Genomic DNA, 26,994 nt, shown 5'->3' with positions numbered 1-26,994 from the left:
ACAGGTGAACAGGAAACAGTGCCTTACATTTGCCTAGCAAACACAAAATACACAAAACTAGCCTATATTATCCTCACAACATTCATTTCCAAACTTTATCCATATTAATAATTCACACTAGAAAAGTAGACAAGTGGACAAACCGTTTAATATGAAAACATAATTCACCACCAAACAGAACAATAATTTCGAACCGGCCACTTCAGTCCAGCTTGGGGGACTTTTTCTGAGGTTCTACGTTGTCCACCACATGGCAGGACAGGGAAGCTAGAAGCTCTAGCACATAGAACTAGAACTGTGTGCAGCCCAACCAACTGAACTCATAATATTAAACTTGGCCAAATAATTAATAATTATTAATATAATAATAATCACCTAGTACTAGAACTGTGTGCAGCCCTACCAACTGAACTCATAATATTAAACTTGGCCGAATAATTAATAATATAATAATAATCACCTAGAGCTAGAACTGTGTGCAGCCCAACCAACTGAACTCATAATATTAAACTTGGCCGAATAATTTATATAATAATAATAATCAGGGTTTCCAACTCTCACGCAATGAACGTGAGACACACGCATTGACTGTCTTTACCAGAGACCGTCTTCATTCGCTCACACGACATACATCCGATTTCTCACACTGAAAAAAATCTAGCTTATTTATCTCCGATCTACATCTATGATTCAATGAGTTACTAGTTCGCTCTGGCGCCAACCACTGGCGATCGATCGATCGCGATATAATACTTAATTTGTGTCCAGCAATTTACACTCGCCGCCACCCCCGCCAACATTTTACACACATGCCGCCGCCCCGCCCCCCAACCCTGATAATAATAATTTTAATAATAATTTTAATAATTTTGCTTCGCAAATATTTGTTTGCCTTCGCCTCCCTCGTAGGAATGAATTGCGAAGTTCGCTTCGCTTGGCCAAATTCGCGTGTATGTGTCCCCGGCTTTAACGTTTGATGTGGGAGTCTCCTGTGTTAAACTGGCGCTTAGCATCTCCACAGATTGCAATTCGGGTACTAGAACACTGCTTTGGATAAAAACATCTGTTAAAAGTAGTGTACTTCAATGTGATATAATTAACCGGGGTATATAAACCTACTAATCTAATGGTGAACTTACTTCGATGTGTTTTTTCAAGTTTGACGGCGAGTTCATAAATGATGACAGCGATGTGTTCTTCGGAATGCAGAGGAGGAACACGAATCATTTTTCTTTTCGAGGAATTCAAACAGTTGGGCTAAATAAGGTCAGGGGTGTTGGGGGAAGACATCTGTTGCAGCCATGTCAGATCCTCAGCCAATTAGCGTACAACTCTTAATCTCTAACTGAGCGCTGATTGGTTATAGTCTGTGACACGGTACACTTTGACCTGTCGGTATTTTATTAAGCGTTGATTTAAAAATGAAAAAGGAACGAGATGTTTCTGTAAATGTAACGAAGTGAAAAGTAAAAATTTTCGCTTTGAAATGTAGTGAAGTAAAAGTATAAAGTCTTACCAAATAAAAGTACTTGAGTAAAGTACAGATACATGGAAATGTTACTTAAGTACAGTAACGAATTACATTTACTTAGTTAGGCTACTGTCCACCACTGGTGATATGACAGTGCTAGTGCTAGTAGCGTACAGAAACACTAATCAGATCCAACTAAGTAACTCAAGGAAACTCTAGATGGCGCTGCATCTTGCAGCAAGAAAATTACCTTTCCTGAAACTTACTGCTTAAGGGGAAGGGGTGAGGAGATCAGGTCCAAAAAGTGATCTGGTCCAAGTACTGATCATGGCTTCATCTCAAGCCTGGCAGAGCATCAACAGAGAAGACAGCAGCATCTGATGTCCATGGCTCTGTTCGAAATGGCCTACTACATACTACTGGCGTACTGATCGAGCCCCAAGCAGTATGCAGTATGTGACCAAAACAAATTTTTCCAGTACGCGAAACATACCCGGACAACCTACTACTTCCGCAAAATATTCCAGTATGCGAACAGAGCTATCTTCGTGGTGTACTGCATCCCATCATGCAACGCTACGTTCACGTGACCTCATAGTGTGCTTTGCTTTTGTTGTTTGTTGTTCCTGTTGAGGAAACTGTACTGCCTACTACTGCGAGGACCAGTGTGCAGTATCCAGTATATACTGAGTCCAGTATGCAGTATCCAGTATGTAGTAGGCTATTTCGAACAGAGCCCATGGGTCATAGACAGGATGCGTCCATTGGAGTCTTTGGGTCAGAGACAAGGCAAGGCAAGGCAAGTTTATTTATATAGCACCTTTCATACACAATGGTCATTCAAAGTGCTTTACAAATGAAAAGAAAACACAGAAAAATGTAAAACAATAGATTTAAGAAATTAATCACATATATAAAGAAAAATATATAATAAAATAACATAGAATGTAAAAAGTACAGTAAATAAAATAATAAAGATGAATCTGTTGGAGTCTGTGGATCACAGTGAAGTCTAAGGGTCAGAGGCATGAAACATTCTGAAACCTTGACTGCAGAGGATTTTCAACAAGGTTCATTACAATTGATTGGTCCAATTATTTTTAGATGCTGAAATGGAGATCCTAAATATTTTGGTGATTTCTATATGAATGAACCAAAAGATACAGCACACGCAGTACGTTTCTCTTAAATGTAAGCTGACATCTTGAACATGCTAACATAAACTTGGGCATAAGTAGAATCAGTGTATCGTTGGTCTAACTTTTGCTTTTGCTAATGATACTTGATGTAGCCTACTTGATTTGTACTTTTAAAGCAGAGATTGGTTTAAAACTTGGTAAAAGAGATTGGTTCAGATCTCTAGCCCAAATGAACTCTGCCTTACAGCTCAAGTACCACAATAGGATTTCTGTCTATTTGATTCCCATTTTATGTTCTGCTTCTATGGAGCTGCAGGCCATTGTAGTCTCAAAGCAACCGGATATCGGTCTCCCCGTCCTCACAGCTGTCCTGAGGTCAGTGTAAGAGGCACACAGAGAGAGGGTGTAGGGAAAGGAGAGGTATGGTGTGCTTCACTTATTCTCGGCCAAAGTCTCACAGCATAGCTCATTAATGTGTATGCTCATTGGGACTTTGGAAAACATATGCAGTGGAAACTTGGGCGTTACACGTGGAATGTAGTGACCAGGGTGTGAATGAGAAGAGTTTTAACTCCTGTTGATCTTTGAGTTGTTTAAGCTCATTTTGCAAGTGTGAGCACGGTGTAGTGGACCTTGTGGGGACAGAGCATCTCGGAGCTGTGATCAGGGTGCAAACCAACACTGATCACAGGAGCTCGAAAACTCATCTACAAGTGCTGTTGTGCAATAAAGCCCTGTATGTTTCTCTCTCTGTCTGTCTTTTTCTCTCGCCATATCTTAGCAAGCAACTGACCGCAACCCTCTGGATTAAGAATACTATTTTTAACAGCCATTTTTGAAAATACCCGTTTTTGTTGATCATCAGAGCCTAAAGGCTGTTTTTATAGACTGTCCAGAGAAACAGATTGTTTAATTCTAGCACTCTTCCTCCACACTCCTCCTCCCTCTTCCACACAGAGCGTGTGAACGTGTGATCTCGTAAGTCCAACACCCTCGTACTCGACTGCTCCCCCTGTCTCCACCTGTTCTCTTTCCCATGGTGCTCAGCCTTCATCTTCCTCCACTGCGTGGCCCAGACGCACCTTTGGGCCCCTGACCCCTGACCCCCTGCCTCTCTGGCCCCCTGACCCTCTCCCTTGTTCTCCGTCATGTTCATCAGGATCTTCATCCCCAAGAAGCACCGGCAGCGTTTCGACGAGGTGGTCTCACAGAGCCTGGTGAGCCGTTTGAGGGGACGTAGCTTCAGCGAGCACCGCAACAGCGGTCTGCGTCGCAGCCGTAGCGAGGACCACCCCGAGCGACTGCTGGTCTCCACGCGCGCCAGCTCCGTGCCCCGCACCGCCAACGAGGATGCAGGCGCCATGCTGCCCGCCCGCGGCCTCCGCAAGACCACCTCGCTCATCGCCGGACACACCGCCGCCATCACCAACCGCAGGCCAGTGTGTGTGTGTGTGTGTGTGTGTGTGTGTGTGTGTGTGTGTGTTGGAGGGGGTGGGAGGTGTTACATTGTGGCTGTTTAATACAAATGATTGTAAGTGAATATAATTTGTAAGTGTAAGTGATGAATTATGCATCCTGCAGAGAGATTCTTCTTTTAGTAGAATTATCCGCTCATCTTGCTGCTAGGACTTCTGCTAGTTTCACGTGTTATTTTAGTGTGAGTCTGATATGCTGTTCATAGAATGTCTCAGGTTTGGTAGTCAGGATGGTGTGACACATTTTTTTTGCCCGCTATGAGTGTAGGACTGTGTGACAAAGCCTGCTTGATAATTCCAATGTATGACAAGCAGTTCCAAGATCCTTGTCACTTAGGGTACACAGCAGAAAATGATCAGTATTGCAGTGTTAATATCAGCCAGTTCAGCCAGGCATCAGCCAGGCATCAGCCAGTTCTGCATAAGTTTACTCTAAAATCAGAATGCAAGCTGTCAAGAAAGTTTTCATTTCGTTTTAGTTTGTGAAGTGTTAAGCCTACATTGGAGGGAAAAGTGTGTAACTTTGCAAACGTCCCTTATATGACTCAGACCACTGGTATTAATACTTACATCTTGCTTGGATTTCCATATTTTTATCTGTTCTGTAAAATGGAATGTTGTATGTCTCAATCTAGATTTCTAGTTGGGTAGTTTAGGACCCAATCTAGTTATGCAAGTTGAGGATTATTTTATCAGTAAACAGCTGAAGCCCTGTGGTAAGTCATTCTGGACACCAGTATATGCTAGATGCCATAAATATGAATTTCCTACATTTATATGTACATGTGCAGCATTTAGCAGATGCTCTGTTAGTGCAAAACACTGAGAATCTATCTATCTACAGTGTATATGTGTGTGTATGTGCATATATGTGCAAATATATGCTAACTAATTGTCTAATATATCCTGAGGTAGTAACTGGAGGCTTCTCTTTCTCTCCATCTGTTTATTGTGTCTGGCCCCTACAGGACAGTGCGGGTGTACAAAGGGAACCAGAGTTTTGGCTTCACGTTGCGTGGCCATGCTCCTGTTTGGATCGACTCCGTCATCCCAGGTGTGGTCAGAATTCTCCATAGTTGTTCAGTGATTTCTCAATGTTTCTCAATGCATCGTACGTTGCTTAATAACTCATCCATCTCCTGCTCCCACTCACAGTTTAGTCGTATTTTTTGTTTAGTTGGGCCACCATTTTGTGAGGCTGAGAACAGGGCTGTATCTCTTCCTCTGTCATGTCATCAACTCCTGAAGTAAAAGCCACGAAACCCACAAACACAAATCACACAAAAACGGTCTAGTCTGAAACAGAATCATATAGAATCCTGACTTGTTAGCAGGTTGCATAGTGTAGGAGGAGACGGTGCACTGCTGTGATATGAGTCAATTTATGAGTAATTCTAGGACAAATCTTGCACTCCAATATCCTTTTTAAAGCTTTATAAGTCATGAGGTTCCACGTGTCTTTTAAGTTTTTATCCCACAGAGATTTGTCAGGGTAAGTATAGGAGATTGTCTGAAAACATTTCCTGTTGAGCAGGCAAGGATTGTTATTTTTGGAACAATGCCTATGGATATGACATCAAATATTTATAACAATGGTACTAACAGTGCTAGGGGACCATGTGTCTGTCACCAATGAAAAACTAAATCCTACAGAAATATACATGCTGGTAGCATCTTTACCATCACTGGCATGAAAGGCTTTTGATTCAGCACAAGATTAGAATGTTCGTTCATACGTTCTAATATTTTGTAATAATAAAATTATATGTAAAAAAGACATTACAAATGTTTGTGATGTGATATGGATATAAGTAGATATAGGTATGATCTTTCTGTAGATAATATTTCAGTTCGAGTCTTTGGCTGACGTGTTGAAAATGTGTAGAGCACGAATGTTTAGGGGGTGGTGTGAGTGGGCTGGAGAGTAAGTGTGTAGGGGTTATGAGTGTGTGTGTGTGTGTGTGTGTGTGTGTGTGTGTGTGTGTGTGTGTGTGTGTGTGTGTGTGTGTGTGTGTGTGTGTGTGTGTGTGTGTATGTGTATAAGATCTGTTTAATTTTTCAGTGTGTTATCTATTCCTGGCCTCTTCAGTGATTGTTTGCTAATGCGTGTGTGTGTGTGTGTTTGTGTACATAGCACAAACCCTGGACCAGTCACCCTAGCAGGGCTGAGTCAGAGGGGCACAGGTGGTGGAGTTGTGTGTTCATCAGATGTTGATCCCCTTCAATTTACACTTCCCACAACCAGTCTAGAAATAACCGGCCGTCTGTGAAGGCAGAGAAAGGATTCGCTCATACTGTCTCCCCCTTCATCACGCAGTGTAGAGTTAGAATTGGGCGTTGTTCTATGGGAACAACTAGGAGGGCCAACCTCATCTGAGTTTGTGTTAAACTCCTGCTAAGTGGTGGCAAAATGCATAACGTACGTGTGTGTGTGTGTGTGTGTGTGTGTGTGTGTGTGTGTGTCCTTTTCCAGGTAGCCCAGCTGAGAAAGCAGGCCTCAAACCTGGGGATCGTATCTTATTTCTCAATGGGCTGGACATGAGGTGAGCTTGGGCTTTATTACCCTTCTTGGTATTCCCAACAACGTTCATGTCCTCACTGCGACCCCCACTGCGAGCCTCACTGCGACCCCCACTGCGATCCCCACTGCGACCCTCACTGCGAGCCTCTCTCCCCCCAGGAGCTGCTCCCACGAGAAGGTGGTGGCCATGCTGCAGGGTAGTGGCGCCATGCCCTCACTGGTGGTGGAGGACGGGCCGCCGGGCCTGACGCTGGCCGAACCCGAGGCGCCGGAGGCCTCCCCCCGCTCCCGCTCGCCCGCCCTCACCTCCCTGCAGTGGGTGGCCGAGATCCTGCCGCCCAGCATCCGCGTGCAGGGCCGCACCTTCGGCCAGCAGCTGGAGCACCTGCTCACGCTGCACGAGAGGTACACCGTCTGCAAGGCCCTGGAGGCCTTCTTCCAGCACAGGTGAGGGTCGCCCCCCGCCATCCTGTCAATAAATGTGTACACTCAAAGATGAGCATGGGACACTGTGTAAACACTAGTGGTGGGCCGTTAACAGCGTTAACGGCGGTCGTTAATTTGATACTCTTATCGGGCGATATAAAAATTATCGCCGTTAATCTATTCTTAAAGTTGGGTTGGTAACTGGGTCAAAATGGGTAAGCAAACTATGATGACTTTCAACTTGATAGTTTAGCTCGGCTGTATTCCTAACCAAATTGCACAGTAGGGGCGAGAACGAGTTTTTAAACCTGAGAATTACAAATCGTACATGTTTTTACATGGATGCAGCCACGAAGTCGCCAGGTTTGCTTCATGGAAAATTCATTTTTAGGAAAGTAAAGTGTTACCGGAGCGGAGCTCGGAGCGGTCGTTTTCTGCATGGTCCTAGCGCTAGATTCGTCGCTATTTAAATATTTCTTTTTAACCGTTAAAACTACAGAGGACCAAAACTGACTTTTGAAAATTACGTCTGTGAGGTTAAATGTACTAAATGTTGGCTTACATTTCAAATATCATGTTTAGCTGAATAAACATGTTATTTAATATACAGTATGTAGGCTTACAAATTCATGTTTAACTGAATAAACCGTTGAACACGAGTAGCCTACATTTTATTGAGCATGTTTTTTTTTTTCTTCAAGTATCAAAGTAGAACAGCTTTCTCAAGCAGTCATTGATGCATTTTGAAAACAGGAGATGAGTCCCTGGTCTAATGCACCCTCTGTATTAAGAAACCCTATCTCAAAAACGGACTTTTAGTCATTACTTGGGTAGCACGCATATGAGCCATTTTAATATAGATTAATCTAGATTAATCTAGATTAATTTCAGGATTTCAGTGAGATTAATCTAGATTTAAAAAATTTATCTATGCCCACCCCTAGTAAACACACATTATATAGATAAACTAAACAAGACACAAGTGATGATGAGACCCAAGTGAGCACACATAGAACCACACCCAAGGAAATACACATGTAGACACAACCAGACATAGACCACACCTCCACACGCCCAAAGGGAGGGGCCAGGGGCTGTACTGTGACACTAATTCTTAGTTGAGTCAATCCTAATGTTTGGATTAATCCTAATGTTTGGATTATACACTGTCTGTGAGTGTATAAGCCTTCCAAAAATGTCTAAGAATAAGGCTGTGTTTGTGTTTGTGTGTGTGTGTGTGTGTGTGCTTTTAGCCTTTTTAACGCTTTTATGAGACCTGTAAGTCTAGATACACACCCTCTAAATCTTACGAAGGTGTGATCTCGCTGCTGTTGTTGTGCCAGGAATGTGGACACTCTCATCGTGGACGTGTTTCCTGTGCTGGACACTCCAGCTAAACAGGTGATCTGGCAGTTCATTTACCAGCTACTCACGTACGAGGAGCAGGAGCACTGCCAAAACAAGATCTCACGCTTCCTCGGATACAAAGTCACATGTATGTCTGTGTCATTTTGAAAATGCTTATATCTGACCTTTCCTAGTATTATTTCTATGTGCTTAATGCCAAGCAAGACCCATTTAATATCAGATTAAATCATCCATCCAGACTGGGTGTGTGACTAGTGCGTGTGCGTGCGTGTGCGTGCGTGCGTGTGTGTGCGTGTGTTTGCGTGTGTGTGTGTGCGTGTGTGTGCGTGCGTGTGTGTGTTTGCGTGTGTGTGTGTGTGTTGTAAACCAGTGCCGGTGCCAGAACCAGAGCCCCAGCCCCCAGAGCCCCATCGACGCAGCAGCTCGATGAAGGTGACCGGCACCACCTACAGAAGCAGCGTGAGGGGCCGCAGTTCAGACGACCTCGTCATCGGCACCCACCTGGGAATGGGTACCACACTGCACTAGATTACTCAATACACCCACCTGGGAATGGGTACCACACCGCGCCAGATTACCCAATACACTCACCTGGGAATGGGTACCACACCACGCCAGATTACTCAATACACTCACCTGGGAATGGGTACCACACCATGCCAGATTACTCAATACACCCACCTGGGAATGGGTACCACACCGCGCCAGATTACCCAATACACCTACATGGGAATGGGTACCACACTCCGCCAGATTACTCAATACACTCACCTGGGAATGGGTACCACACCACGCCAGATTACTCAATACACTCACCTGGGAATGGGTACCACACCGCGCCAGATTACTTAATACACCCACCTGGGAATGGGTACCACACTGCACCAGATTACTCAATACACTCACCTGGGAATGGGTACCACACCACGCCAGATTACTCAATACACTCACCTGGGAATGGGTACCACACCACGCCAGATTACTCAATACACCCACCTGGGAATGGGTACCACACTGCACTAGATTACTCAATACACCCACCTGGGAATGGGTACCACACTGCACCAGATTACTCAATACACTCACCTGGGAATGGGTACCACACCGCACCAGATTACCCAATAAACTCACCTAGGAATGGGTACCACACTGCACCAGATTACTCAATACACCCACCTGGGAATGGGTACCACACCGCACCAGATTACTCAATTCTCCCACCTGGGAATGGGTACCACACCGCACCAGATTACTCAATACACTCACCTGGGAATGGGTACCACACCACGCCAGATTACTCAATACACCCACCTGGGAATGGGTACCACACTGCACTAGATTACTCAATACACCCACCTGGGAATGGGTACCACACTGCACCAGATTACTCAATACACCCACCTGGGAATGGGTACCACACTCCGCCAGATTACTCAATACACTCACCTGGGAATGGGTACCACACCACGCCAGATTACTCAATACACTCACCTGGGAATGGGTACCACGCCAGATTACTCAATACACCCACCTGGGAATGGGTACCACACTGCACTAGATTACTCAATACACCCACCTGGGAATGGGTACCACACCGCGCCAGATTACCCAATACACTCACCTGGGAATGGGTACCACACCACGCCAGATTACTCAATACACTCACCTGGGAATGGGTACCACACCATGCCAGATTACTCAATACACCCACCTGGGAATGGGTACCACACCGCGCCAGATTACCCAATACACCTACATGGGAATGGGTACCACACTCCGCCAGATTACTCAATACACTCACCTGGGAATGGGTACCACACCACGCCAGATTACTCAATACACTCACCTGGGAATGGGTACCACACCGCGCCAGATTACTTAATACACCCACCTGGGAATGGGTACCACACTGCACCAGATTACTCAATACACTCACCTGGGAATGGGTACCACACCACGCCAGATTACTCAATACACTCACCTGGGAATGGGTACCACACCACGCCAGATTACTCAATACACCCACCTGGGAATGGGTACCACACTGCACTAGATTACTCAATACACCCACCTGGGAATGGGTACCACACTGCACCAGATTACTCAATACACTCACCTGGGAATGGGTACCACACCGCACCAGATTACCCAATAAACTCACCTAGGAATGGGTACCACACTGCACCAGATTACTCAATACACCCACCTGGGAATGGGTACCACACCGCACCAGATTACTCAATTCTCCCACCTGGGAATGGGTACCACACCGCACCAGATTACTCAATACACTCACCTGGGAATGGGTACCACACCACGCCAGATTACTCAATACACCCACCTGGGAATGGGTACCACACTGCACTAGATTACTCAATACACCCACCTGGGAATGGGTACCACACTGCACCAGATTACTCAATACACCCACCTGGGAATGGGTACCACACTCCGCCAGATTACTCAATACACTCACCTGGGAATGGGTACCACACCACGCCAGATTACTCAATACACTCACCTGGGAATGGGTACCACGCCAGATTACTCAATACACCCACCTGGGAATGGGTACCACACTGCACTAGATTACTCAATACACCCACCTGGGAATGGGTACCACACTGCACCAGATTACTCAATACACTCACCTGGGAATGGGTACCACACCGCACCAGATTACCCAATAAACTCACCTAGGAATGGGTACCACACTGCACCAGATTACTCAATACACCCACCTGGGAATGGGTACCACACCGCACCAGATTACTCAATTCTCCCACCTGGGAATGGGTACCACACCGCACCAGATTACTCAATACACTCACCTGGGAATGGGTACCACACCACGCCAGATTACTCAATACACCCACCTGGGAATGGGTACCACACTGCACTAGATTACTCAATACACCCACCTGGGAATGGGTACCACACTGCACCAGATTACTCAATACACCCACCTGGGAATGGGTACCACACTCCGCCAGATTACTCAATACACTCACCTGGGAATGGGTACCACACCACGCCAGATTACTCAATACACTCACCTGGGAATGGGTACCACGCCAGATTACTCAATACACCCACCTGGGAATGGGTACCACACTGCACTAGATTACTCAATACACCCACCTGGGAATGGGTACTACACTGCACCAGATTACTCAATACACTCACCTGGGAATGGGTACCACACCGCACCAGATTACCCAATACACTCACCTGGGAATGGGTACCACACTGCACCAGATTACTCAATACACCCACCTGGGAATGGGTACTACACCACACCAGATTACTCAATACACCCACCTGGGAATGGGTACCACACTTCACTAGATTACTCAATACACTCACCTGGGAATGGGTACCACACCACACCAGATTACTCAATACACCCACCTGGGAATGGGTACCACACCGCACCAGATTACTCAATACACCCACCTGGGAATGGGTACCACACTGCACCAGATAACTCAATACACTCAGCAATCCCTGTCGCTCTAACACTGTTCTAGACTATATTACACAACAGAACAGTGTGGGTTTAGTTAGTTAGAACTTTCATGTTTCAAATGAGTTTCTTGTCTGTGTCAGGGATCCGCACGGAGCCAGTAGATGTTGCTCCTATGAGACTGGCCCCCGGGGAACGACAGTCAGGAGATGGGACCTCTCTCCCTGAGACACCCAACAACCTCACTAATGTGAGTTCACACACGTCCCGGTGGAGCGCTGGGTTCGGTTCAGCCGTAGTCTTGGGAAATTACCTAAAGAAAGATTAAAATGTCAAGTTTATGAGATAAATATTGTCAGTTAGATTACTTAAAACAAAAGTCAAGTGTGTACAATAGAATAAGGGATGGCATTATCCTTATTCAGTCTTGGCTCAGTTTAGTAAGAAAACCTTTTGAATGTCCTGAAGACGATAGCTGACATTGTGGCTGGTAATGAGAGGGAATCTCTGATGTTTAGTGACTAATCTCTGATTAACCTCTGATGTTTTAGTTTCTAATTAATCTCTGATGCTTAGTGACTTTCTGTATCTATATGAAGCTTTCTGCAGTGTATGCTGAGCTAGAAAATGTGCATGCGGGAAAAAGATCCAAATCCCTGAAGAGCCGGCCACCTCCTGCCCCTGAAACGCTGCTGGACGCCTTCCCCCACTCCTCCAGCCAGTCCGTCAGAATACACTCCTCCTCCCCTTCTGTACGGGCTACTTCAGGTAGGCTACAGCTACCAAAGAAGATTCTGGTTCTTCTCCAGAGAACAGCTGTCTGTTGGGGTTGATGGGTTGATGGCTCAGTGTTTCCTGTCCTTCATTACCCTGCAGGGAGTCGTAAGGCAGCATCGGCGCAACCCCCACCTCCCCCGCCCCCGCCCCCGCCCCCCCAGCCTGTCAGCTGGGCCGAGCCCCTGCCCAGTCCGCCGTGCCCCTGCTATCCCCCAGAGCCCCAGTCCCAGGACAGCACCGAGTCCAATCCCTACGTTAGCCTGGACAGCCCCCCGCTCTCCCCGCCCTCACCTCCCGACTACCCTCCCAGCCCCCCCGACTACGTGCACAGTCCTCCCATCCGTAAGAAGCGCTACACGTTCTCACGTCCACCACGCAGCGCGGACACGGACCTGTTCATGGAGGCCCTCAGTGAGCAGCTTGGTCAGCAGTTGTCTGTGGATGACTTCCTGTCTCCGGAGAATGACTATGAGGAGGTGGGAGTTCACTGATCCAAGATCAGTTGTTTTGATGTGGTACTACATAGTGCTGACAGCTGTTTTTGTGACTAAGGTTGTTCATTTTCCCATGGTGATTCTCTGAATGGTTAAATTTACACCTACATAGTTAAATGATACACAGTTTAACTCTGTAGGAGTTAACTTAAAACCGCTGATTTTAACTGTGTAAGAGGCACGAACTGACCATTGTATATCCATGTGTTTAATGGTAACATCAGGATGTGGTCCAGATGACCCTCCAGGACGAGGAGGATGAAGACATGGAAGAGGAAGATGAGGAGGAAGATGAGGGACCCTATATCCCCCCTGAGCTCAGCAGTGCCAGTGAGATGCACAGCAGTAGCGAGGATGCTAGCTCCCTCACCTATTCTTCCAGCTCTGAGCATATTCCACCTCCACCCCTCACTCCACCTCCCCCGCCACCTGTCCAGTTTAACGACCCCCCTCTTCCCGCAAGCTTCACCCCTGACCACACATCTCGACAGCTCACCTTCCGACGTCACCCGGGGCCTCCACCTCCACCCCCACCCCGGGCTAACCCTCCACTCAAGAGACAGTCCATCCACAAGGTGCTCCCGACTCGAGAAGAGCTGATGGCTCACCAGGTTCTCCAGGAGCACCACTCTCTACCAGCCCAGGCCACAGTGCACCCCCAGCACCCTCTGCAGCAGATGCACCAGTCCCTGCCCCCACTTCCCTCCCCCGACCTGTCTCCCTCATCCATCCCACGCCATGCCATCTACCAAATGCACCACCAGGCTCAGCAAAGCCAGCAGGTTCAGCAAAGTTATCAGATCCATCAGGGTCATCAGGTTCGACAGAGTCACCAAGTCCATCAGGCTCAGTCGCCTCAATCGAGCCACCAAATTCATCAGAGCCACCAGCCACATCACTCCCACCAGACACAGCTCTCCAGCTCCATGGACAGGCTTGACCGGATCGAGAGGATGGAGAGGTCTGATAGACACGTTTATGATTTTCATCAGCCTCCCCCCATACATCCAAGTCAGCAGGTTCACCATGTTCATCATCAAAGCCATCAAGCCCATCTGTCCAGCTCCATGGACAGGCTGGACAGACTGGAGAGGATGGAGCGCTTAGAACGCATGGAGAGGATAGAAAAGATGGAGAGAGCCGACAGGCAGATACATCAGGTTGACCAATCAAATGCTCATGTCATTCACCAAGCTCAACAGCTCCATCCAGGCCATCAACCCATGTCTATTCATCCCAGTCAACTGCAGAGCCACCAAATTCTTCAGGCTCACCACGCCTACCCACAAGCCCAGCCTGCTCCACCCACTCACCCATCACACCACATCCATCAGATTCACCACATCCATCAGACACAGCCCATACAGTCCAGCCCCCAGTACCATCTCATCCACCAACCCCAACAGCCCTACCAGACCCAGATCCTCTCCACCTTCCAGCCCCAGCCTCCAGCCCAACCCCCACCCCAACAGCACCAACAGCAACACCAGCAGCAGCCGACACAGCCACACCCAACCCAACAGTCCCACGCTGCCACCCAGGCCAGGCAGAGCCCCCACCCCATGCACCATCAGCATCACCATGAAGCTCAACCACAACCTCCTCCCCCGTCTCACCACCACGAGGGCTCCACCGTGGAGCCCCCTCCACCTCCACCACTGCCTCCACCCTGTATGCCACCCCCACTGCCCCGGTCCTCACCACCGAAATCGGACTCCAGCCATATGAGTGTGAAGAGACTGCGCTGGGAGCAGGTGGAGAACTCTGAAGGAACTATCTGGGGACAGGTGAGGCACCCACACAACTTCCATCTGTAGCATCATAAACAGGAGTAAAATTATGCTTTAGGAGATTTTCTTTCCAATTAACTTCTTTAAGCAAACAATCTTGTTAAACAAAGGTTAGGGAGCCCATTTTTCGGAAGATTAATGCACTAAATGAATAATCTCAACAATAAAACAAGTTCAAGAAACCTTTTTTGTCTCTTTAACATTGCTGTAGAATTATGTCCTCATTTAGCCTCACCAAAGCTTCATCAACATTTTGGTACCTAGACTTATACCCATCTATACCCTATACCCAGTGAGAGCACTCTTGAGATGGTTAATTGGAATTGAAGAAGTTGGCACTTAGGGAAAAAAACTGTCAGAGCCTTCATCATTATATACATGTTGATGGCCTTTGGATTATGTGATGTCAAAGAGGAGTTCTTAAAAGGAAGTCTTTTGAGGCACCTGTATTGCCATGGCTGCTATAACAGCAACAGAACAACAGTAAGTGTGGGACTCTTAATAAAGTCCACCAGGAGTAAAGGAATTTAGGCCTGCTGGGACTGTGTGAGTTTATTTCAGACTGCAGCAACTGAGTGTGGGACTGTGTTTAAGTCCATCAGTGCCGAGTGTGTGCTAGAGGAGGTCTGTTTTCTTTACTGCAGCTTGGAGAGGATTCTGATTATGACAAGCTCAGTGACATGGTGAAATACCTGGACCTGGAGTTGCATTTTGGCACACAAAAGGGTCCCAGTGAGTAAAATGTGTGTGTGGGTGTGTGTGTGGAAAGAGTGTGTGAGAGAGAGAAAAGAAGAGAGACAGAGCGAGAACCAACTCTTATAATGGAAGCAAATATTTAGAAGATCAAACCTCCTCTTCATGCCCATTAAAAAAGCCTTTTATTTATGTGACAGGAGACAGCAGACTTGGTTTGACACAAACTGACAAACGTTTGTATATTTTTATGACACAATGTTTTCATGTCCTTTTATCATATTCCTGCTACTTTCTTCTTAACAGTTCAGAATTTCATATAACTGGCCCAATCGTAGGTTAATTGATTTCTAGTTCTGTTATCAATCAATCAATCAATCAAAGTTTATTTGTATAGCGCTTTTAACAACTCAAGTTGTTGCAAAGCAGCTTTACAGGGTTTACAAGGTAAACAATACTATGGGTCCAGAACCCTAATGAGCAAGCCAAAGGCGACAGTGGCGAGGAAAATTAAAATAAAATAAATTAAAATAAAGTTATTTTATTTTAAAAATAATTATTTTCTAACTAATATTTTTTTCTTCACATACTCTGTGTTTTGTGTGTCAGTGTCTGTTCCAGAACCCACACCTCAGCCTGAGACATTCAAAAAGAAAGATGTCATTGAGATTCTCTCCCATAAGAAAGCCTACAATGCCTGTGAGTGAATACTTTGTGTCCAATGTCCAGCGTCCAATTGTGCTTCGTGGCGAAAAGCTTGTGCAGGTTGTGCTTATGTGAGATTTTGTCACATTTCCATTACAAATGTTTACAATTTTGCCAGTCTCTCGTATGCTTTGCTGACCACCGTTCAGTGTTGTCAGCTCATGCTAGAGCACTTCTGATGCTGTAAGCTGGTGCTAGCTTGTCGAATGTTGCTAGCCAGGTTAGGCTGTCACAGAGGCCTTAGCCTTTGCCTAACTGATATGCTAACCCCTGTCAAACTGTCTGCTCCATGCGCACTGCAGCCATCCTGATCGCCCACCTGAAGCTGTCTCCGGGTGAGCTGCGTCACGTGCTCATGACCATGTCCAGCGATCGCTTGGAGGCAGCGCACATCAAGCAGCTGCTCCTGTATGCGCCCGACGACGAGGAGGTCAGTCAGTACGAGCAGTATGTGGACGACCCCAGCAAGCTCAGCGAGCCTGACCAGTTCGTCCTGCAGGTTGGGACACGCATAAAACACCGCAAATACCTGACGTGCACGGTTATGGACGGAACATCTCGCAGGAACCGCACACGTGTGTGTGTGTGTGTCCGTCTGTTTCCAGATGCTGTCCGTGCCCGAGTACAAGACGCGTTTGAGGAGCCTGCACTTTAAGTGCACGCTGCAGGAGAAGACGGAGGAGATGAGGGGAGGCTACGACTGCGTCTACAAGGCCTCCACGGAGCTCAAGAACAGTAAGAAGCTGGCAAAGATTCTGGAGGTACGTCATCGTCCCTTCATCACGTCTCTAGGAAGTGCCCGACCAACGACGGCATAATAACATGCTCCTCTATTACATCCGAGAGATATCGTACCCTGGAGCTTTGTGATGTAGTACTGCACGAGTGTAACAGACACGGCGTGACCGCTCAGCTGCCTGTCGTTAGCGCTCAGCCGCCTGTCGTTAGCGCTCAGTCCATTCTCTTTTTATCTTGGATTTTCCAGTTTGTCCTTGCCATGGGGAATTACCTGAACAATGGCCAGCCCAAGGGATGTAAGACGACAGGCTTCAAGATAAATTTCCTCACTGAAGTGAGTGGTTTTATTGATTTGTATGGACTTTTTTTCCCACTCTGATGATTGGAGATTGGCTGTAAATATGTTTTTTTGTAAGTTGTGATGTCTATGGCTTCTATCGCTTTTACTTTGTAGCTTGGCACTACCAAAACGGTGGACGGCAAATCCACTTTCCTGCATATCCTGGTCAAATCTTTGTGCCAACATTTCCCTGAGGTGCTGGACTTTGCCAAAGAGCTCAGAACTGTCCCCCTTGCAGCCAAAGGTGAGCAGCTGTGATCCAATGACACGGGTTTGTAGACCGGTCCTGGCACTGGACGGAGGCCTAATGAGATGCCCTATTTTCTCCGGTGCTGTTTTATGTGTAGTTAATCAGAGGAACATCACCGCAGACCTGAATGACCTGCACTCCACTATCCAGGATATCCGTTCAGCTTGCCTGACGATGCCAGCCAACGCTGAGGACCGCTTCGCTGTCATTATGAGTGTATCCTTCCAACACCACCTCTCCAGGCCCTGTGTGTGGCACGATGGTGGGGGTGGTGTGGTGTGGTGGTGGGGGTGGGGGGCTTCAGAACCTCACTATGGCGAGTCCCTGGGTATGCAGCAGTGTTGAATAATGCCATATGAGAAATGAATGACCCTTTTGAATTGTAAATCCAAGCAGCATCTGGAGTCAAAACCTTTCCTGCTTAAAGTTAATGATTTACTATTTAACAGGAGACTTAAAGGTGTTAAACAGCTTAAACAAGGTAAACATTAGCATCAGTTAGTGGACGTAAACATGACCGAGTTGTGAAGTTGTTTTAGGTGACATGGATGAGCTGGTGCCTTGGAGAAGGTCATTGTGGCAGCTCACCTCTTCACTGTATATTTGGGACTTTCTACATTTGCAGCATTTGGTAATTGCTCTGTTCCAGAGTGACTTGCGTAGTTCCCAGTAAGGCAGTATGTGAGCTCTCTGGAAACAAACCTTTGACCTTGGTGACCTTTGACCTTGGTGTTGCTTTCACGTTGCACTATTTGCTCCACCAGGTGAACTAGAGGAGCACAAAATGTTTCTAACACAGACAGACAGACGGAAACACAAATGGACACACACACACAACCCCTAATATTGTTTATTCAACAGAGGTCATAAACAACATGCATAACAGGTCATGTAGTGAAGTGCTCCAGTACTCTTGATAGTTGTGTTTAGGTTAGAAATTTCAGGTTAGAAATGGGTTTCTTACTAGAAAATGTAGATGATTTGGTACTCCTGATTGGAGAGGTGTATATGTGGAGTGGTCTGTCCCAGGCTGAGAGGCTGAGCCTTAACCTGTCGGCGTGCGCAGGGCTTCCTGGAGAACAGCCACCCCGCCGTGCAGTCTCTGGAGTCGCTGCAGCAGAGAGCCATGGAGGAGTTCTACAAGGTGGCCTCCTTCTTCGGCGAGGACGGCAAGGCCACCACCACCGAGGCTTTCTTTGGCATCTTTGCCGAGTTCATCTCCAAGTTCGACGTGAGTCGCTCAGACACTGCGTGGAAATTACATTCCTGCTGTGAATGTGTCTCATGTGGCTCAAAAACCTGCTTCTGGACTGATTCTGATGATTGGCTAGTTTGTCATTAGTGCAGTGTTTGTGGTACACTGTGGGACATTTCACTGTAATACAGTGACACTCCAGTGCAGGAAGCATAGCATTGTATTAACTTGTTCATATTATCAAGGTTGTGTGTGTGTGTGCGTGTGTGTGTGCGTGTGTGTGTGCGTGTGTGTGTGCGTGTGTGTGTATTACAGAGAGCTCTAATGGATAACCAGGCCACAGAGAACCCTCCAAGAAGCCCCCGCAGTCCCCGCATGGCGTCTCCTCTGGCGTGGTGAGGAGACATACACACGCAACATGCAACACGCAACACGCACATATTCCTATAAACATTCACATTAATTAAAACACATTGATTTTTAGTTCCATACTTATATACCACACAGGCTTGCACACACATAGTGACCAATACAGATGAATGAGGAGAAACCTTTGCAATACACACACTTCACTGCACCGAAACTGGCTTCATATATTTTCCTTTGGACCTGTGGCGAAGTCTACATGGAGTTCCTAATTCTTTTTAAGTCGGTTTACAGGTTTCCACTTTGAAGACAGATAAAAGTAAAATAACAGAAGGCCTATAACTGTTGATAGCACGTATAGCTACTTGTTGGACGTTTTTAGTGAACAGAATGTATGTAGTACCAGAAGACGACCAATATGTGTTCTAATGTACATATACATTTAGATACAGTGTTGAATAAGTGAAATGTAAAATGTGAGCAGAACTGTGAATGAAATGAACGAGTGAATGAAATGAAATGAAAGAGTGAATGAAATGAAATGAAAGAGTGAATGAAATGAAATGAAAGAGTGAATGCTTGGGGAAAATGCATTGGTATAGATTTGAATATAGATTATTTTGTGTTCAGAATGCCTGAGATCTTTGTTCAAGAGATTCAATTGACTCTCATAGAATGTACTTACAGAGGACACTTGGATATAATGTGTCTATTATAGGGATATGCTGTTGATTTATAATTATGCTAATGTCTTACCTTATAGAGCGATTCCTCATTTGCAGGATGTTTAGATGTAATATGATATGAAATAATATTATAAGAGGTTATAGTTTGTCTAGATCTATTGTAGTAGCACTGCTGTGAGAAGAGTAGGGGACTTTTATTCTATATTGCGTTGCTTTTTTTCCTCAGTCAGTATCCATGATGATCACATAAACAGGATGTGGTTTGATCCAAAGAGTTTGTTGGCGATGGTTTTTCAGGGTTGGTAGTAGAACGCCACTACAATCCTGTTTCGGCATTAACAGATTCTGTGATCTTTTTTTTTATCATCCTATGTTGCTTTAAATGTGAAAGCCATTGAGTTGCTATAATATAATTCTATTATGTTCAATTAATACTTTTACATGCATGAAATGTGCAAAATGGGAGAAGCAGATGAAGCTGTATTTATTTGAAGAGGAAATGATTGTGTATATTCTGAATTAATTTGTGATTATTTCATAATTTATTATTATTTATTATTATTTATTATTTTAGGTGTTCTATGTGGAACATTATTGTTGTTTACTGTACTAATATAGTGCAGTTAAAACTGATTCCCCTTTTTTTTTTCCAAGTTTTGAATTTTTCATAATGAAAAATATGTACATTGTATTGTAAATGTATTGCAATTATCATAGCTGTTTACATTCAGATTTAAAGGTCCAGGGAGGTTGCAATATAATAAAAAAATATATATATATATATAATCACAGGTTTGTCAATATTTAAAAACACAACTGTGATTCCTAATAGTAATTAACAGCATAATGAAACAGAACCCACACATGCCACTTCCCATTATTTAAAATAGTGATTTTATTGCTTCTTGACATTTATATTCTGTTTAATTTTATTCCTATCTTGGTATTGTTTGTTATCTGAGTGGTCTGAGACACAGCCGTCATGGCTGTAGCAGTATGTGGAGGTGTGTGTGTAGTATGCGGAGGTCATGCTCACACACCCTGCTGCCATGACCCTCAGCCCTTTCCTCATGTTTAAAGTCCTGAACTTGTGTTCAGTAGCTAAACAATTATGAATGTACTGAAATGTCCTGCACTTGTATGCAAATGTGTATGGAAATGTAGAAGAATATGCATATTCTTCAGTCCTCTCAAAGCAACAGTTCAGCATCTACAGTATCTGGTGTATGCCATTCATTTGAGGGACTTAATTTAATGCAATTGATTAAATGTTTTCTTTGCTTTGCTCCAACATGTCTTAAACTGTTGTCACTCTACTCTTTAACTGTGGATATTTGCAATTGCAACATCACTCTGTTAACGTTTTGGTAATAAAACTTCCTTACATTTTAACCAGCATGTGTAGTCTTATATAAGATTGAAAGAAAATCGGAATTTGATCCCTTGGTCAAGAAGGACTTGTAGACTGCAATGGACGTGTTACGTGTCTGAAGGGTGAAAGTTGTTGACAGGCGACACACTGTAGCACCATGTGAACGCTAACAAAGCCCAGACCGCTGTCTCCGCATGTGACCACCGGTGAGTGGATCTTTTTCCTGATAGATGTGCAGATGGCGTTGTGCGGGCCGACGTTCGTGCACCTGTCACACAGTTGCAGGAAGCTGCTGTAATAGGCAGTCGTGACTCAGTGGTGAGCGTTTGCTCAGAGGCGTCTCACTTCGTGGTGAGAAGGTGTTGCGTGGTGGTGATGGTGAAAGGGTGTCGTGTGCTAACTGATCTGTTCACGACACCCGGACGGCTCTCCAGGACCGTCTTTAATGTGATTTTATTATTTATTTCATGAATGAAGTCACCTCATCTCGACATGAATAACTGCAAGACCATTTGTAATGCAAGTGCAAAATGGATTGTGTTGTGATATGAAATTCAGATCTGCTGGGGTAAAAATGCATTCTATATGATTGGTCAATATTTAATCTTCAGTTCAGCATTTAGTTTTAATAAAAGCTATTTAGAAACAAAGAGGGACTAAATCTAAATGTTATCTTCAAAGCACAATGGCTGCGTAGTTCATTCAAAGAACAGGTTCATAGTCTTAACATATGTTGCGAGCAGTAATATTTTACCACATAGGTTGTAGATGCTGTAGACCCATTAAGCTGTGCTATAAATCACAATCGCTAATTCACTTTGGAGAAATCCATAGATATCTCAGACCAGCTTTTATGGTGCATTTAAAAGGTTGATAATGTGTTCTCAAACATTTATGATAAGGTGTCCTCATATATATGAGAACGTGTTATATATGAGGATGTGTGTGAATGAGCGATGCCATTGAATAACCAACAGTTGATTTTACTGTAGTGTGAACCACACTTGCTTCCTGACCCACTTGACCTTTGACATCATGGCTACCACGGAAATACCTAATGTCTCCCCTGCACCCACTGAAGAGGGCAAGAAGGGACCAGAAACTCTCCCTGCTGCTGATATAGCTGTGCTAGTGCTGTATTTCTTATTGATCTTGGCCGTGGGACTATGGGTAGGTTTCTTTGCGAGAACATCAATGTTATATTTTGCTCCAGTAAACGTAATGTGGATTCTGAGGCACATAAACCACATTGCTTTGCAACTGAAACAATGTTGCTCTATAACAAGCTGTGATCTGAACCTGGGAACATTTTTATTTGAACAAACCATCTCTTTCTGATTCGTGTTAATGGTTTAGACATCAGCTGATACACATCGTTTCAAGCCTGTGCATGAGTATCACATTGTTGCCTTGTTGTCTGACCTCATTCACTCCAAGTCCATGTGGAAGACCAAGAGGAACACGGTCAGTGGATATTTCCTAGCGGGCAAAAACATGACATGGTGGCCGGTGAGTTTCAGCAACTCTTGCGAACATGGACGGCTGTTGTCAGGTGCGTCCGTCCTCCACTGGAGATGGGGGTGATGACGGTGAGCTCTGTCTGCAGGTGGGCACATCCCTGTTTGCCAGTAACGTGGGCAGTGGCCATTTCATCGGGCTGGCGGGTTCTGGAGCAGCGGCCGGTGTCGGCCCTATAGCGTACGAGTGGAATGTAAGACTCAAATGCCCCAAATGGTTTTAAATCATGCTGAGTTTTTCACAGTGATGAGGAATAGCCAGTGAAAACTTATAGGAGCCAGATTAGAATCAAAACTAACTGCCATTTCAGATATGACTGCATTATAAGCTACACTGTAAATTCAGCAATCAGAAAAACAGCATTGACCTAGATATGGTTGTCCCTGAATTTCTAGTTAGAATTCATGTTGAATTATGGGAAATGTAGTGAAAATATAGTGAATGTCAGTACAATGGGGTAATATTACTGCTCATTCTCACTGGCAGGGTATGCTGATGGTTCTTCTCCTTGGCTGGCTTTTCCTACCCATCTACATTGCTGCAGGGGTGAGAGAATGCACCCAGACCTCTGGACTGTATACCACAGTACATGACTGATGTTTTATACAACATATGCACTACACGTACTGTTCATCAAAGGCGTGTCTGTGTTCTTCTAGGTGACAACTATGCCTGAGTATCTTCAGAGAAGATTTGGGGGCAAACGAATTCAGATATTTATTGCCATCTTGTATTTATTTATTTACATCTTCACAAAAATATCAGTAAGTTCATTATGATTTTGATGTTTTGTATGTATCGGTACGCTGATCCGAACAATTCTGAACATTTGCAGTAGCTTTAAAATGTTTTTAATTGGTCAGCAGAGGGAAGCAACACCTTTCAATACAAATAAAAAAAACAGAAGTGTGTGTGCGTTCATGTACAATGGAATGGAGTGTGTGTGCGTGGCCGGTGCGCAGGTGGACATGTACGCTGGGGCAGTCTTCATCCAGCAAGCACTGGGCTGGGATATCTACCTGGCTGTCATTCTGCTTCTCGCCATCACTGCCATCTACACGGTAGCAGGTGAGTACGAAGAAGAACAAAGAACCTTCACTACCTTCTTTCCCAAGGATTTAGCATGACCATAATCTTCACACAACCCCTTTATGCCAGTGTATGTCTTTGATAGAGGCTACAAAGCACTTCTGTATGTCCGTTTGGACAGAGGCGTCTGCCAAATGCTGTAATTGTTCAAAGTGGCAGGTTTGAGGGTCTTTCTACCTCACTGCAGGTCCTTAGCTGCTTTATATCTTATAAAACATGCAGCAAACAGGTTTCTTGTGTTGCTATTGGTGTGCTGTGTGAGAAATGTCCAGTGCCCACTGTGCGCTGTCTGGCTTTGATTACAGGTGGTCTTGCGGCTGTGATTTATACGGATGCAGCACAAACTCTGATCATGGTGATGGGGGCCCTGACCCTTACGGGCTTCAGTACGTGCCCGTTATCCAATCCTCTTGTGTACACATTTCCATGCACATTAAACACAAAATGACGCCACTCTGGTTCTCTAACCTTTGACCTTGCTCTTTCTCTCGCGTTTTGTGTGGGTGGAGGTTTTGTGGCGGTTGGGGGTTGGCAGGCTGTCTTTGATAGATATAGCAGCGCCATCCCCTCCATTAGACCGCCAAACACCACCTGCGGGATCCCTCGTGAAGACGCCTTCCACCTCTTCCGTGACCCTGTGACCTCTGACCTACCCTGGCCAGGAGTACTGTTGGGCATGTCCATCCCATCCATGTGGTACTGGTGTTCTGACCAGGTGAAAAAAAGTCATTTATACAGTGGCTTCTGTCGAGCTACCAAGGACACATACACTGGACACGTTGTGCTACCAAGCCTATCTTACAACAGCATTTTTTCAGTGCATTGTGTCTTTGAAGATGGCTGTAGACCTACAGCAGACATAGCTTCCTGGGTGTAGTTCTTTGAGTGATCCTCTTTACATTAGATGACTGAGCAGTCATTAGCCCATGTGTGTATACAGGTTATAGTTCAGCGTTCCCTGGCTGCTAAGAACCTCCTGCATGCCAAAGGAGGTTCTCTGCTGGCAGCGTTCCTCAAGATCCTTCCCTTCTTCATGATGCTGCTACCTGGGATGATCAGCAGAATACTCTTTCCAGGTCTGTACTGTGTTAACTAGCATGTTTGAATGGCCCTCATTCAGAGGATATTCTCCCCACATCTCATAGTGTTCAACCTTCGCACACCTGTTGGGTGTGTGTGCCGTGTGACTTTGTAGATGACGTAGCGTGTGCCGACCCGGAGGAGTGTAAGAGGATCTGTGGCAGTTCTGTGGGCTGCTCAGACATCGCTTACGCCAAGCTGGTGATGGAACTCCTTCCTTCAGGTGAACACTTTGATATTTACCAGCCTCTTCTGTCTGTGGTGTTCACTTATGTAATTGTCATGGAATGATGCGTGTGGGGGTGGGTGTGTGTGTGCGTGCGCTCAGGTCTGCGGGGTCTCATGATGGCTGTGATGCTGTGTGTGTGTGTGTGTGTGTGTGTGTGTCTGTGTGCTCAGGTCTGCGGGGTCTCATGATGGCTGTGATGCTAGCAGCTCTGATGTCTTCCCTGACCTCCATCTTCAACAGCTCCAGCACCATCTTCACCATGGACCTGTGGAGACACATACGCCGTGCTTCAGAGTGGGAGCTGATGATCGTGGGCAGGTCAGACCTCACATCTCGTACAGGGTAGCACTGACACCCAGGCAGCTATAAGACACAAGTGTGGCTGCACTAACACAGGCTTTTACGAAATCACTGCATCCCGGTCCTCATGGTCCATCAGCGCCAGGTTAACCAAGGCTGAGGAGAAATCAACACTGTTTTAGTGATCTTGAGCATATTAATAAGCTCTGTGCAGCTTATTGTGTGCTGCGTATTGTCTATTGTTTAAGAAAGTGCTTTATGCATGTGTGTGTGTGTGTGTTCAGAGTGTTTGTACTTGTATTAGTGGTGGTGTCAGTGTTGTGGATCCCCCTGGTTCAGGCCAGTCAGGGTGGACAGCTTTTCATCTACATCCAGTCCATCAGCACGTACCTACAGCCCCCCGTCTCTGTGGTGTTTCTGATGGGCTGCTTCTGGAGAAGGACCAATGAGAAGGTACTCTGGTGCTGCAAATGTGCAGGCAGCATTGCTGATGCATTCTGGGATATGTGTTATGTGTGCATGACCTGAGTCATGTACGTTTCTTTGAAAGGATTTTCTACCTGTGTTTTTTTGTGATCTAAATAGAAATATATTTGAAGGATAACTAATATTGTCATTGTGTACCTGAGCCATAAATGTTAATGAATACATTCAAATTGTTGGCTGGTACAAAAAGGTTATGTTATATTACTATGTGTGGGTATGTACATACAACATGCAGTATAAGTTGGGCATGAGAATGTGAACATGGACCTGAATTTGACTTGTTGAGCTCTCGTGTGCCTGCTCAGGGGGCATTCTGGGGCCTGGTTCTGGGCCTGCTGGTTGGACTCGTAAGGATGATTCTGGATTTCATCTACCCAGTGCCACAGTGCTACGAGACGGACAGCAGGCCTGACGTTATCAAATACGTGCACTACCTGTATTTCTCCATCATCCTGTCTTTTCTCACTCTGACTGTGGTGGTGTGTGTCAGTCTAGCCACAGAGAAACCCACAGATGAACAGGTGTGTCCTGCACACACACCTCCCTCACCCCCCACAAACTCACAATACCCCCTGTGAAAACAGCAATTAAAACAAATGAGCGCAGAAACCCAAATCTCTATGCAAGTACAGGACAGAATCTGACATGAACAGCAGCCTGAATCCAGCATTTTGTATTTAGGCCACATTAGCCAGTATGTGTGTCTGGTGTTTTGCAGATAAGTCGTCTGACGTGGTTCACGAGGCTGGACCCTGTGCAGAGTAGGGAGGTGGATAAGGAAGCTGGATCTCACGTTCCTGACGCTGGAGAACTGCAGCAAACGGAGGAGAGCAGTGGGGACGTTGACGACTGCACCACAGGTCTGTTGTCCTGTGGTGAGAACTACATGCATGACCCCCATGTTTAATGGTCAGAGTGAAAGCCTCGGTCCACGCAATCACCCGAAGGTACTTTCAGTGTAGACACGGGTCCATGTCGATAACAGTTTAACCAGCAGGGGGAGCCACATAGTTGCAATTA

The 26,994-nt window shown here is 45.6% G+C and overlaps 1 protein-coding gene across 3 annotated transcripts in view; it reads left to right on the top strand.

Moving 5' to 3' along the window:
• Positions 1-26,994, top strand: part of LOC143508614 (sodium/myo-inositol cotransporter 2-like) — a 44,794-nt gene that overhangs the window by 16,672 nt on the left and 1,128 nt on the right. Inside the window, exons 6-38 of one of the 3 annotated variants that reach the window (XM_076997257.1) lie at positions 3,770-4,045; positions 5,054-5,139; positions 6,559-6,628; positions 6,766-7,053; positions 8,376-8,527; positions 8,771-8,911; positions 12,010-12,116; positions 12,466-12,634; positions 12,743-13,119; positions 13,362-14,924; positions 15,572-15,659; positions 16,230-16,319; positions 16,628-16,824; positions 16,931-17,086; positions 17,311-17,397; positions 17,518-17,647; positions 17,751-17,869; positions 18,720-18,884; positions 19,164-19,243; positions 22,265-22,442; positions 22,629-22,781; positions 22,879-22,983; positions 23,277-23,336; positions 23,450-23,554; positions 23,753-23,858; positions 24,185-24,265; positions 24,389-24,594; positions 24,820-24,955; positions 25,075-25,182; positions 25,359-25,506; positions 25,773-25,941; positions 26,280-26,495; positions 26,693-26,834. In XM_076997257.1, the coding sequence (XP_076853372.1) occupies positions 3,770-4,045; positions 5,054-5,139; positions 6,559-6,628; positions 6,766-7,053; positions 8,376-8,527; positions 8,771-8,911; positions 12,010-12,116; positions 12,466-12,634; positions 12,743-13,119; positions 13,362-14,924; positions 15,572-15,659; positions 16,230-16,319; positions 16,628-16,824; positions 16,931-17,086; positions 17,311-17,397; positions 17,518-17,647; positions 17,751-17,869; positions 18,720-18,884; positions 19,164-19,243; positions 22,265-22,442; positions 22,629-22,781; positions 22,879-22,983; positions 23,277-23,336; positions 23,450-23,554; positions 23,753-23,858; positions 24,185-24,265; positions 24,389-24,594; positions 24,820-24,955; positions 25,075-25,182; positions 25,359-25,506; positions 25,773-25,941; positions 26,280-26,495; positions 26,693-26,834 (6,254 nt within the window). The other 2 variants (XM_076997258.1, XM_076997259.1) reach the window with 2 other exon arrangements.

The sequence above is a fragment of the Brachyhypopomus gauderio genome, chromosome 2 (assembly GCF_052324685.1).
Source record: "Brachyhypopomus gauderio isolate BG-103 chromosome 2, BGAUD_0.2, whole genome shotgun sequence".
NCBI classification, from domain to species: domain Eukaryota; kingdom Metazoa; phylum Chordata; class Actinopteri; order Gymnotiformes; family Hypopomidae; genus Brachyhypopomus; species Brachyhypopomus gauderio.
The sequence above is the reverse complement of the archived record's forward strand: the minus strand, read 5'-3'. Positions and strand labels throughout refer to the sequence as shown.